The sequence below is a fragment of the Hippocampus comes genome, unplaced genomic scaffold (genome assembly GCF_001891065.2).
Source record: "Hippocampus comes isolate QL1 unplaced genomic scaffold, H_comes_QL1_v1.1 scaffold64, whole genome shotgun sequence".
Classification (NCBI taxonomy): domain Eukaryota; kingdom Metazoa; phylum Chordata; class Actinopteri; order Syngnathiformes; family Syngnathidae; genus Hippocampus; species Hippocampus comes.
In genome coordinates, this window is record NW_017842053.1 from 210,900 (window position 1) to 224,548 (window position 13,649).

A 13,649-nucleotide genomic window follows, 5' to 3' on the forward strand; every position below is an offset into this window, starting at 1 on the left:
GGTTTTTTGGCATTGTCTTCCTCCCCGCTCAGAGTGGGAGGCGCTGTCGCGGCGACTCCGGGAGCAGCTGGCTGAGAAGCTGTTGGCCGAGCGAAAGGAGGCGGATGGAGAACAGGCACTGAACCGCTAATCCCTTCTCTTCTCATTTCCGCTTCTCACAGGAAGGCACAGGACTTACAAAAATAAGACACACACAAAACAAACACACACGCGCACCTCACGCCACAGGCAAAACACACGGACACGGAGTTTACGACTCCAGCCAACCTCACCTTGGCGTCCTCTGTTTTACCCCTCCAACTATCCCCCTTCCTCTTCTCCTCCACCCCAACATCAGCACTCAGCACCCCCCCCCCCCCCTCCCCCAATCCATCAGCACCCCCCCCCCCTTCCCACACATCCAGCAGACACACACAGTGGAAGCAGTTGAGACTAGCTTGTGTTTGTGTACGCTCCCCTTTGCAACTGGTAAAGCAGCTTCCAGCTTGTCTAATTTGCAGCTCATCTGGGTCTAATCGTTTTAATTTGTTTCTGCTCTTTGCTGACAATTCCAAACGATGTCCTCTTAATCTGGGATGATTTGCTAAATTTTCAACCAGTGATAGTTTTTTCCACCCCCCACCCCCTTTTTTTTTACGCTGGCATGCGGAAGTGGATAACTGCTGGAATCTGTTGAGTCAGTTGCATGCCGGTAATGTGTCTGTTGTAGAAATGTCTTATTTTTATATGATTTCTCACACCAATTTGATTGGGAAACAAGAGCCTTGCCCCAAGTCGTGTTCCTTGTCTGTTCTCGTTGTTGGCTTCTCTATTTTTATTTTTTCATTTGGACTACATGTAGAGTTTGATGCTTCCAGGGCAGTTGAATGAACATCTCATGTAGTTCTCTAAATCCTCCATAATTGGCAAAGCCAGTAGTTGTTAGGGCCGCCCTCACCCTCGCTCTTGGAGACAAACTCTCCTGATGGTACAGCTATTACCTCATTGTTTTGTTTTTTTATCTTTTTTTTGTGTGTGTGTGTGTGTGTGTGTTCCACAGATTGATTGGCAGCTGTTTGTTAAAGAGCTAGAGAGCTTCCCTGTGTGCCCCTCGGTAGCAGTGGACATAAAGCACAGTTGAGCTCACTAGAACGAGACTTTTTTTTTTTCCCCCCCCTTTTTGTTGAGAGGATTTGTGATCTTGCACGGATCAACTTGAAAGCTTACTCGGATCACGAATGGCGTGCTAACTTTGTCCTGTCCCTCCTTTCTCCCTCGCTCCCTCTCAACGACTGTCTTTCAAGGAGGAAGAGGAGAAGGACGGTGAGGAATCAAAGGATGTCTGCACTCCTACTCACTGGACCAAACTTGATCCGAAATCAATGAAGGTAATGTTGTGGTGTCATTCCTTTCATTTGAAATACTAATGAAAAAAAAAATATATTTTCTGTAGCGTTACAATAGTAAACCTGTCGCAGTAATGCATGCTGTTATTTTGGGTCAATTTGGGCAAAGTTAAAGCTGTTTGAATCTCAGGAACGTTTATTAGAATCCATTTCAATCTCATGATGACCAGATTATCTTTTCCTTCAGGAAAAAAAAGTTTCCCCCTGGGGTTTTAAAATACAGGCTTCGAGTGAAATCTTAAAGTCCTAAAATGCATTGAATCCACGACTCTAAAAACAAAGCCGTAATTGACACGAAAATGTCAAACACATAATTAAGGTTAGAGATTGTAAATAGTAGGGTGGGCCAGTGGTTAGCGAGTTGACCTCACAGTGCAAAGGTACCGGGTTCAATTCCAGCTCTGGCCTCCCTGTGTGGAGTTTGCATTTTCTCCCCGGGCCTGCGTGGGTTTTCTCTGGGTACTCCGGTTTCCTCCCACATTCCAAAAACATGCATGGCAGGCTGATTGAACACTCAAAATTGTCCCTCGGTGTGAGTGTGAGCATGGATGATTGTTCGTCTCTGTGTGCCTTGTGATTGGCTGGCAACCTGTTCAGGGTGTCCCCTATCCCCGAAGACAGCTGGGATAGGCTCCAGCACCCCTCGTGACCTTTGTGAGGATAAGCGGATAAGAAAATGGATGGATGGATGGATTGTAAATAGTCTCAAACATCAATAAATACTATCATATCGTGGTCGGATAATTTGTATTTGCAAGCTACACTCTGAGTCAGACTTCCAGCTGGACCGTGGTTTCACTCATTTTGAGCTTTGCTATATTGAAGCCCAGTTTCACCTCATTCGGCGCACTTGTTTTTGTGACTGCTGTAACAGGTGGACTGGTACATTGCCTCGCCACGTTACTTGGTAAAAGGGATTCTTGTTTTGCGTCGGCGGCATATCTTAAAGCTTGTAAAGTCAATTTTTGTACCCCTCTTTGACTTTCCCTCTTGCAACGCTCCCCTGCAGGTCAACGACCTGCGCAAAGAGCTCGACTGTCGCGCTCTGAGCTCCAAGGGCTTAAAGTCGCAGCTGATCGCCCGACTCACCAAGCAGCTGAAGGTGGAGGAGCAGCTGGAGGAGTCCAAGGAACCCGAGAAGCCAGAAATCAAACCGCCCGAGGAAGAAGAGCCGCTCCGCACCGAGGAGGACAAAGAGGTACCCGAGGCGTTCCACCGCTTAACCGCGCTGAGTCGCGATAAGAAGTTTGCGCTGACGAAACGCCGTCCCCCTTCTCTCGTAGGAGGAGGAAAGGAAGAGGCAAGAGGAGCTCGAGCGCCAGCGCCGAGAACGGCGCTACATCCTCCCAGATGAGCCCACCATCCTCGTTCACCCCAATTGGGCCGCCAAGAACGGCAAGTTTGACTGCAGCGTGATGTCCCTCAGTGTACTGTTGGACTACAGGCTGGAGGACAATAAGGAGACCTCTTTTGAGGTGAGAATGACAAGCTATTCTCTTTATAGTGAACCCATGGACATTCCTTTTATTTGCCTTTTCTGTTGGTTGTTTTGTCTCGGCCCAAAGAATGTTTTTTTTAAAAAATGGCGCCATCTGCTGACATCTTGGTGGTAAGGCACCATGTTGAGTTTTAGTCAGGTCATATATGGTTCATTGGAAACCTTTTTGGGTGGGCGTTAATGACTTTTCGCTGTCCGCGGCAGGGCTCAGGCCGCCGCCTCTGCGAATTTTAGCCGATCAGAGGCAGCGTGTTTGTCGATGGTTGACCCACGGCAATCCTGTCCTCCAGGTTTCCCTCTTCGCCGAGCTGTTCAACGAGATGCTGCAGAGGGATTTCGGTTACCGCATTTACAAAGCCCTCGCTGCCATCCCCGTCAAGGATGAAAAGAAGGAAAAGGAGAAGAAGGTCAAAAAAGAAGCCGAGAAGAAGGAGCTGGAAAAGAGGGAAATAAAGAAGGAGAAAGAGGAAGACGGCGACGAGCCAGCAGCGAAGAAATCAAGAGAGGACGACGAGGTCGAGAGGAGGAAGGTGCGTCACGAATACCTGGCGCTCGTATGAAGGATTTTTTTGTTTTTAACAACACGCCTTTGATTTGTGTGCGCGAGCAGACCGACGACAAGGTGGTGAAAAAGGAGGAGTCACGTGACGAGGACGAGAACGAAGATGACGGCAGCACGGCCAACGCAGAGGAGTACGACCCGATGGAGGCCGAAGATGCAGATGAAGATGACGACGACGATGGTAATTGCGCTTTTTCTTCATATCGACACGCCGCCATGTCTCATTCACAAAAATTCTGGCCAATGATGAGAAATCATGCACCACTCTGAATTTGTGATGGATTCCATTTCCACTTTTTCTGAGGCTTTTTTCCTGTTGAATTTAATTTCGGACATCACATTTAGTATGTTCAGTTCTACACATTTCAATTTCTTGTTTTTTTTTTTTTTTGTTTTTTTTTTTTAGACAAGGATGACAACGACGACAGGGACAGAAGAGATCGCAAAGATGATCGCAAATCGCCAAAAGACAAGAATTTAAAGGACAAGGTAGGCGGCTTCATTTTGCACTGCTTTAAATGGGTATGGAAGGAAAATTTTCACTATTTAAAGCCAGGCGTGACCAGCTGTTTTTGATATTTTCCATAAAGTAGAAATGACAGTTGCAGTAAAGGCAGAATATATATATTTTTTTAACCAGCAGGACAAGAAGCAGATGATCACGCACAACAAGGAGCTACTGATGGCGTTTGTTTACTTTGATCAAAGTCACTGGGGCTACCTACTGGAGAAAGACTTGGAGGAAATCTTGTATACGCTTGGACTGCACCTTTCGCGTGCCCAGGTGAGCCAAAAAACATTTCTGTTTGGCCGCCGCACACGCAAGTCTGTCCCCCTAATGTCTCTTTTTTTGTTGCCGTTTTCAGATCAAGAAACTGCTGAACAAGCCGGTCGTGAGAGAGTCGTGCCATTACCGAAAACTAACCGACAGGCCAAAGGACGAGCCCGATTTCTCCCCCACTGAAGTCCAAGTGGAGAATCCCTTAGGTGAGCGCGTTCGCGACGCTTACCGCACAAGAGTTACGAAGTTATAAAGTGCCATATTCAACGCGTCTTCTTCCCGTCAGGCAACAGAGATCTACTCCCTGCTCCCAAGTGGATTGCACGCTCGGAAACCAGCGAATCCAGCACGCTGATCGTGTACAACGGCGCCATGGTGGACATTGGCAGCCTGATGCAGAAGTTGGAGAAGAGCGAGAAGGCGCGCGAGGAGATCGAACACAAGCTCATGGTGCAGGACGCCAAGATGGGTAAATACTTGAGCCGTTTGGTTTTTTTTAGTCACACATGTCACAAACTACACTCTCCGTCAGACCTCCAGCTGGACTACGGTTTGCCTCAATTTGAGCTTTCCCACGCTGAAGCCCAGTTCCACCCCAATGCGCATTCTCGTTTGCGTGACTGCTCCGATAGGTGGACTGGCACATTGTCGAACTATGTGACCTGCTAATTAAACTGACTTGATGCATCACCGCTAACTTAGACTCATTCCGATTATTTGTAAACATAAGACGAAAAGAAGCCTTTTATGTATGTTTTGAAATGTCCTCGTCAACTGTCACGCCAGAGGAAGACGCCATGGTGAAAGCGCAACTGGAACAAGACAACAGGTGCTTGACAAAGGAGCTGGATGAGACGACAAGCACCCTGAGGCAAACGGAAAAAACACTGAAGGACGCCGAGGAGCAGACTTGCATCTACCACGAGCAGCTCACCAAGACCTGCAAGGCTCTGACAGATACGGTGAAAGGGCTGACGGCGGTGATGAGAAAGGTAGTGGTCGTAGAAGCCAGTTGTGTGTTGACTTTTAAGCGAGATTTCGTCTTGAAATTGAAAATTGGTAGAAATCTGATGGTGGAAAGTTTCACTTTGTAAATTGGAAGTGATTGGGAAGATATGCTTCCATACTCCAGGCATTTTGTGAACCAACAATCAATCCCTTGTAATTTTACCTTGCAATAAATAAAAAGCATGGCTAAGTGAAATGTACGCATTTAATTTAGAAAATTTAATGGTGTCAAATTAGAAGTTGCCTGAAATATGAATAGCAAATTAACTTGCAAACATGTGACATATTTATACTTCATCACAAGACTTGTTGTAACGAGCACCAAACTGATTTTGTGCAAAAACGGGATGCAATCTTATTTGTTGTTCTCTCCCCCGCCAGGATCAAGATGAAAATGACAAGGAGAAAAGCGTGCCGCTTCAAATGAATGGCGCCAAAGAACCAGCCACCTCTTAAATCAGCGGTTGGGAACATGCTACCCTTGGGCCAATATACATGACCGGCCCGCCATGCAATGCTAAAAACGGATAAAACCTCAGAGGAACTGATAGGAAAAGCTCCCAAAACTTTAAATCCACAAATACTTGTCAAGTCCACAAATCTGTTTGATTGTTGACATGAAAAGACCCCCCGCCCCCTACATTTTGCATGGCCCATGGTGGGTAAAAGGTTCTCGACTGCTGTAATAACTGATCTAAAATACTCATTGTCTTCACTTGTAAATATTCACAAAGCGATTTTTATTGTTTGGACCTTGTCTCAACTCCCTTTGTGGGTTTAGTCATAAATTAGTTCCTTTATTGACCTGTGTACATATTTGTTTTTTTTTTGTTTTTTTACCATACTTTGTTTATGAGCTCACTTTCTATTTTTTTCCGTTTGTTGTGCCAGTTTGTGTGATAGTTGTGCTATTAAGAGATTTAGGTTTTTTTTCTAATAGGCAATGCCGAGCTAATTTATGTGCAAGAGAATTTCTAACGAATTATATTTAAACGACGATAACTTTGGATTCAACAAGGGTCATCCTGACTTGCCTTGTAAATAAGATGTCATCCACTGTTGAATAAACAGTTTTTTGTTTGTTTTCGGTATTTTCCCGCGTTGATTTCACCTTCTGGGGTGTTTTTGGCCAGACGACAAATGTCCTCAATAAGAATGCCTTGCAATACCACTTCTTTTCAGCAGAGGGAGGCACTTGCTAAAAGTGTGACATGGCGTGTGACCTCTTCTTTCTAACATCTATTTGATTTTGAAGATCTGTTGACAGTTTAGCTTCAACACGGAGCATCAACTGGTTAAGAATGTGACCCGTGACTGAAAGGCCCCAGGCGCTCGATTCCTCTCATGATGTGCCCTTCAGCGAGACATCAATCTCCCTCCAGGCTCCTGGAAAGATTTCCACTGCTGCAGCGAACCACCAATTGTGAGTGCCTGTCATACTTGGTTCACTTTATGATGAAGAGGTTGCTTTTTAACCCCACCCCCACCCCACCCTTGAAGAAATCTGTCATAAGGTTTGTACACACTTCGATTTATAATGCACCGTTATGCGCTTAGTTTATAAGCCATGTGATAAACTTCTGCCTGGTAAAATATTGTATAGCCAGACCCAGATGAATTTTAAAGGCTGCTTTATGTCAAATGTCGTACTCCTTTCATCTTTTGTTACTGTCATCACCTGTATACTGGACAGTACACTCTCTGAATCCATTCTTAACCAGTCAAGCACTTGCAAGGGCTCCTTGAGTGAAAACACAAAAATCTGTTTGTACTGTTTTCACACTTGTGTGTGTGCTTGCTTTTTGAGAAGCAATGCACTTCATTTTATAACATTGTAAATCACTGAACTGCAACATGCCAGGAACTCCCAGTCACTATCTGGGGGCCATTCCGGGGATGATTTCACACCATCTATCAGGAATATTATCCTCATGCTTGGAGGAACAAGATTACGGGTGTGGCCAGACACGACTGGGTTGGGGACTATCAATCATACTGTCGTAAAGCAGGGTGGGAGTGTTGCATCTCTTTTTAACTTTTGAACCTTTTTGCTCCTATTTATGCCTTCTGATACGTTGCCATAAATTACCACAATGTTAACTGCAACGAAGACCCAATACTTGCACTCTACACAATAAAATGCTCAATTTGACTAACCCTATCGCAGAATTGGATTTTAGACCCATCTCATGAAGCTTATTATTGCGGTTGAGGTTTACAATGGTTAACCTATTAGGGATGGGCGAGTACCGATATCGGCCTTATTTTAAGGTGTCAGGAAAAGCCTACTAGAACATCTGAACTTCATTTGGGTTTGGTCAGAGCCACTAAAATGGTGGCAGGTGTGTGCCGACTCACAATTAACAAGTTTGAATGTGACTGGTTCATTGAGAAACGCTCCATTCTCAGTTATAAGGGTGCGCACACTTGTGAAACCACATTATCCCAATTTTTTCACTCTTACTTTTTTTTTCTCAATTGATTTGTACTCGTTATTCATTGGGGAAGAATTTTTTTCAACGCGATAAATTAATAATCGTTTCATAATGATTCCTCTTGGATTTTACTTTGAAAATGGCACGGTGGCTCGCATCAAACGCTCCCCCAGACTGCAGGTTCCCCCATTCCAATTTGAATCTCTCACATTGCTGTAGAATGGTGTGAATGTAGCGGCCTGCAAATTCCTTGTTTAAAAGGGCACAGGAAGCATCTCTGTGCAGCGCCTGCAGCTTGTCTGTGTCATTTCCTTGAGAACAATGTGGATCTGTCACGCGGCCCTTTGCTTATGTGACTGCTTTTGTCTTACTGCTGAGCACCGAGTAGTTGACAAACAAACCTCATTTGTTCCCCTCCGAGGAACACACAGAGCGTTTGCACTTGTGAGCTTAATGCGTATGCATGCGACGTGTGAAATTCAAGGCCGGTGCAGCGAGCGGGCCAGGTAAAGCCCGCACCCCAGGCTGCAACAGAAGCCCTTTGTGGGGTAGGGGGGGCCCTTATATCAAAGGCCTTGTGGTCTCGCAGGCTGACAATCAGCTCATTTCAATGCGGGGTCACATTCACCAGACAAGGTTAGTTTAAAAAAAAAAAAAAAAGAGGAGGAAAAGGGAGTGGGGAAACAACTGATCAACTTTTAGTTCGTTTTTTTTTTTTTTTTTTTTTTTTTTTTTTTGCTCAGAATTAAGCGTCAGTGTTGCCGTGCTAATATCATCTGCCACTGCGTTGGTTCAACCTCAAACCCTCGTGTCGTCTTCCCTTATGTCCATTCTCATCACTCAGCACTTTGCCTCATCACTCTCTTTCATGATCAGCCCCCCCCCCCCCCCCCAACCTACGTGCGTGTCAAAAGTTCAGAGTTGTACTTACCATGACAAAGCCGACCCCCCATCCCTCACACAAAACCCGCTGTGTTGCCTTTTCAACTCTGTCTCAGGACTTGGGTGTTTAGTAGCCCACACAATTGTCTCAGGTCAACCCGCCCACTATTTGGACAACATAGGAAACTAATCTTGGGCCACATGAGGCAGAACAGAACACGTTTGTTTATGTACAGCGTCTGAATTAAGGGCTGCATACATAAGATTTTTTTTTCACTGAAAAGGGATGAAGGCAAAGTGTCTTTTTTAAAAAATGTTTTTTTTGGACTGATATTTTCTAAAATGACAGTGTAGTCAATTCTGTGGAAATGCAGCTTGAGCATATCAAGTGTTCATTCTAGGTTTGCGTCTTGATAATACTCGCTCAGGTCGCTGTGTAATAGCGTGTTTAAAGAAAAATTGACTTTTCTACATCAAAATGAACCCATGAACTACTGATGTTGTCACTTAAATGCAGCTCCCCTTTTCCCGGAATTTGGAGTCTCCTCTTCTAAGAAGACAAGTTTTACTTTTCATGTTCACAGGTAGACCCGTTACTGCTTCTCAAAGGTGTTCCGCAGGGTTCTGTACTTGGTCCCACATTTTTCCCAATATTTACATCTCTCTCGAAATAAACCCTCATGAACTCATTCTGGCAAATTGCTGCTTGTTAAAATGACCGCCCTACCATTTCTAGATCACCTTTAAAAACTGCTCCAAAAGCTTGATGCCGTATCCAGTATCACAGTCCCAACTGGTTTGTCTCCGGTGCGCCCTTTGACCCCTTTCACTGTGAACTATCCTACCCAGTTAATTAGTCCTCTCTTCAGCCACACAGGCAAATTCGCCGGTCGATGTTCATCTGTAAAACTCTCAAGATCCCAACTTTATCTTTTCAATTAAAACCAAAAGAAAGTCCACACATTAGTGGTTGGGGACAAAAATCACCACGGAATGGTGTTTAATTGTAAAACACGCAAGGGATCCTTTGCCGTCCATAAATCTCCTTCTCACTCTTTGTTCACCGGGAGAGGTTTGCCAGAAATTCCCTCGGTCGCCACAATCAAACAAACAAGTCAACCACCCTCTTCGGGCCTGTTTGGTATTTCAGGTAATTGATACATAAGAGGCTCCTTTTGCGGGTCCCTCATGGCTGAGTGCACCAAGAGAGAGGGGCCCCTGTTCGTAGCGAGGACCTCACCGCAAGAAACTTACTTCCTGTGCAGTGGCACTGCAAAGCGGTGTTGTCGAGGAAGCGATTCCCCCCCCCCACCCCCTGCCTGCCCTCCACGATAACCTCCCCCCCGGCCGCGCTGTGTCGTCGTCATCATCTATGAATGATGAGACGCTTCCTTCGCTTGGCAAGTTAATGCAACGGTACACCGCTGCATCCCTAACTGAAGTGTGTTTTTGCAAAGTGGATGCAAACATGGGCCAAAACAAGCTTGCATATACGTTCTCGTGACAGTTGAGTCGGAAGTTGGACCAAATGTTTATTCCTGAGCTAGCGGTGAGAAAATCTGCTTTGCTCAGCGGGGTTCTGGGTTCAAAGCTCAGTTTAGTTTGCATGTTCTCCCCGTGTTACCCATCCATGACCCCGATGATAAGTGCTCGAAAATGGATGGAATTCCTTCTCAATTGTCCAAACAGGCCCTCATGATTGCAAGCTTTAATGTATTGTTTCCCTTTTTCTGCTTCCTGTGACATGGATGCATCACTTCCTCGCTCTGTGTAGCTTAAGTGCAAGCACGTAGTCACCTTGGCAAAAAGGAAGCACATTAGTCCTCACTCGTCTTGCCTGCGTACATTCATATTTTGTTCAGGTACTCCAGCCCGTGCTATTTTTGTGTCGCTATGTCTATAGCGCGCCTCACTAACGAAGCACATATGCGGTGCTTTTTTTTAGTCACATGACCATGAAGGTCTTCAAAGCCCATTAAGGATTCTGTTCCCTTTAGCTAGAGTCTGCCCGCATCCCTAATTTGGGGCTCGGTGAGATATTGCAGCCTGCAAAGACGACCTTCAGTAGCTGTTTGAAACTGATTTGAGCCATTTGGTTTTGGCTTAAACGCAAAAACTAGCAAAAGGACAATGTTCCTGATTATACTTGCATTGAATATGCAGGAGGTACAATTTGTGCAGATAGACGTGTTTTCCGAATTGGCAAAAAAAGAAAAAAAGTTTTGTTCTGACCAACCAATCACAGGACTCTTATTATACCGCATGCTATTATTTTGAAGGCATCTTGACGGGATGTGTTTGGGGTATTAAGGGTCCTCCCTGCAGTGCTCCATAAAGTCACGAGAAAGTCGTCACATGGGACCGCTTAAGCCACTCGTCCATTACGGCTCAGTGGCCCCGTGTTTGAGTCGTCGCACCTGTAAACACTAAAAAAATGAAGCCTCATTTTGGACATCCAGATTAGCCCGAAAGCTACATAACTGATTACCACCGCTTATGCCGTATTTTCCTCAAAATCTGGATGAAGGCGCAACCATTCATTTGAAGTGGAAACTGCCAGAAACAAATTGCGCCACCCGAAGAGCGCGTCTCTATCTTAAACGCAAAAACTAGCAAAAGGACAATGTTCCTGATTATACTTGCATTGAATATGCAGGAGGTATAATTTGTGCCAATAGACGTGTTTTCTGAATTGGCAAAAAAAAAAGTTTTGCTCTGACCAACCAATCACAGGACTCTTATTATACTGCATGCTTTTATTTTGAAGGCATCTTGATGGGATGTGTTTGGGCTGTTAAGGGTCCTCCCTACAGCGCTCCATAAAGTCACGAGAAAGTCGTCACATGGGAGCGCTTAAGCCACTCGCCCATTACGGCTCAGTGGACCCGTGTTTGAGTCGTCGCACCTGTAAACACTAAAAAAATAAAGCCTCATTTTGGACATCCAGATTAGCCCGAAAGCTACATAACTGATTACCACCGCTTATGCCGTCTTTTGCTAAGAATCTGGATGAAGGCGCAGCCATTCATTTGAAGTGGAAACTGCCAGAAACAAATTGCACCACCCGAAGAGCGTGTCTCTATTAACCTAAATAGTGACCACCGTCGGTTCCAAAAAGCTTTGCTGGGCTGGACGCGCTCGCATCAACTCTGCGCTCGTAGTCTGAGGTCAAGGCAAGCGTGGCGCTATTTCCACTGCATCAGCTAGCTAGCTAGCAACAAGCTTCTGCTGACTACCTAGTGAGGCTGAACATGTTGCGGAGTCGCTATTCAGTCAGTAATCATCGCCTCCATGGCTAAGAACCTAAAATGTACAGGCATCGTTTAATGCCGGAACTAAGTAGTTGGGTGAAGGAATACGCTTTTCACAAAGGTCTGGATGTAACCGCGTTGAAGTGGAGCATATCCAACTTCGAACGGCAAAATAGCAGGAAATTGTGTGCCTGGAGAGAAAATGATACAAAATGAAAAGCAGGACCGAAACCGGAAATGAATGAAGTTGTATTGCGGCATGCGTAAAGCCTCATTTTGGACATCCAGATTAGCCCGAAAGCTACATAACTGATTACCACCGCTTATGCCGTCTTTTGCTAAGAATCTGGATGAAGGCGCAGCCATTCATTTGAAGTGGAAACTGCCAGAAACAAATTGCACCACCCGAAGAGCGTGTCTCTATTAACCTAAATAGTGACCACCGTCGGTTCCAAAAAGCTTTGCTGGGCTGGACGCGCTCGCATCAACTCTGCGCTCGTAGTCTGAGGTCAAGGCAAGCGTGGCGCTATTTCCACTGCATCAGCTAGCTAGCTAGCAACAAGCTTCTGCTGACTACCTAGTGAGGCTGAACATGTTGCGGAGTCGCTATTCAGTCAGTAATCATCGCCTCCATGGCTAAGAACCTAAAATGTACAGGCATCGTTTAATGCCGGAACTAAGTAGTTGGGTGAAGGAATACGCTTTTCACAAAGGTCTGGATGTAACCGCGTTGAAGTGGAGCATATCCAACTTCGAACGGCAAAATAGCAGGAAATTGTGTGCCTGGAGAGAAAATGATACAAAATGAAAAGCAGGACCGAAACCGGAAATGAATGAAGTTGTATTGCGGCATGCGTCTGCCCATTCAGAAATACAATTATTGCACTAAAATTTATGTTTGAAATTGCTCCACTGAAAATCTTTGGAAGTCAAAAAATGTGTTGCTCCAGACAATGTGAATTTAAGACATTTTTTTTAAAAGTGTAGATTAAAAGAAAACAACTTGTTCATTTGTTATATTGTCGTATATATGTTAATTAAACTCTTGCTTCAGGTCCTTAGGCTTAATTTGCAAAAAAAAAAAAAAATGCTTTTCAGAATTAGAAAGTTGCTGCTCAAATAAAATCACTGATGAGCAAAACTGCTCCACAAAGGAAAAAAAATATATATATTGGGACCAGTTTTGAGTCATATCCCTAATATTCAATATTTTATAACAAATTGCTGACTGTCCCCTCTGTGGGCTACCGCTGTGAACGTCTTTGGTCGTCACTTAATGAGTGACAATGAGCATGCAATCGTAAGAACACAAACTGCATCTTGTTTTATGAGCCTGTTCACACCGTTGGTCACACTATTTACATAGCGGACGTCCCTCCCGCCTGCTCAGCCTGTTGTGGCAACGCAACCCAGAACAATTTAGCATTCCCGAGTGCAGCGTAGCTTGACTTGGTGTAAACGTGACATTTGGAGGCTCCCAAGTGCAGCTGGCAGACAATCTCGCACATGACTGTGTCCCGTTCGTGTCTACAAGGCCTTTGTGTGTCTGTCTATGCGCTGAATGAAGACATGGGTGTCAACCTTCAGTCATCACCTTCATACACCCCCCCCCCCCAAAAAAAATCTTTCTTTCTGTCTCATCATTCGGTTTAAAATCCAACCTGCTTCCTGTCCTCCCTGGAAGCATGTTGGTGACCTATTAAACCAACGTGACTCAATGGTAGACTTTAGTGATCCATAGTTATGGCTTACGCACTCTAATTAAGTGAATCTGACTCTCTGATTTCACTTCAAAACGCCTGTTGATTTGTTGCCTTGAATGACGCACTTTACGGTGGGCACACACA

General features: G+C 45.0%; 1 protein-coding gene across 1 annotated transcript in view; it reads left to right on the top strand.

Moving 5' to 3' along the window:
- ccar1 (cell division cycle and apoptosis regulator 1) overlaps positions 1 to 6,320 on the top strand; it is a 17,880-nt gene extending 11,560 nt beyond the window's left edge. The window contains exons 18-26 of the mRNA XM_019859848.1: positions 2,669 to 2,860; positions 3,174 to 3,413; positions 3,494 to 3,626; positions 3,852 to 3,934; positions 4,086 to 4,229; positions 4,312 to 4,432; positions 4,513 to 4,695; positions 5,013 to 5,218; positions 5,616 to 6,320. Coding sequence (XP_019715407.1) covers positions 2,669 to 2,860; positions 3,174 to 3,413; positions 3,494 to 3,626; positions 3,852 to 3,934; positions 4,086 to 4,229; positions 4,312 to 4,432; positions 4,513 to 4,695; positions 5,013 to 5,218; positions 5,616 to 5,690 — 1,377 coding nt within the window. The 3' untranslated portion in view covers positions 5,691 to 6,320. The remainder of the gene's footprint in view (positions 1 to 2,668; positions 2,861 to 3,173; positions 3,414 to 3,493; positions 3,627 to 3,851; positions 3,935 to 4,085; positions 4,230 to 4,311; positions 4,433 to 4,512; positions 4,696 to 5,012; positions 5,219 to 5,615) is intronic.
- The last annotated feature ends 7,329 nt before the right edge of the window (positions 6,321 to 13,649 follow it).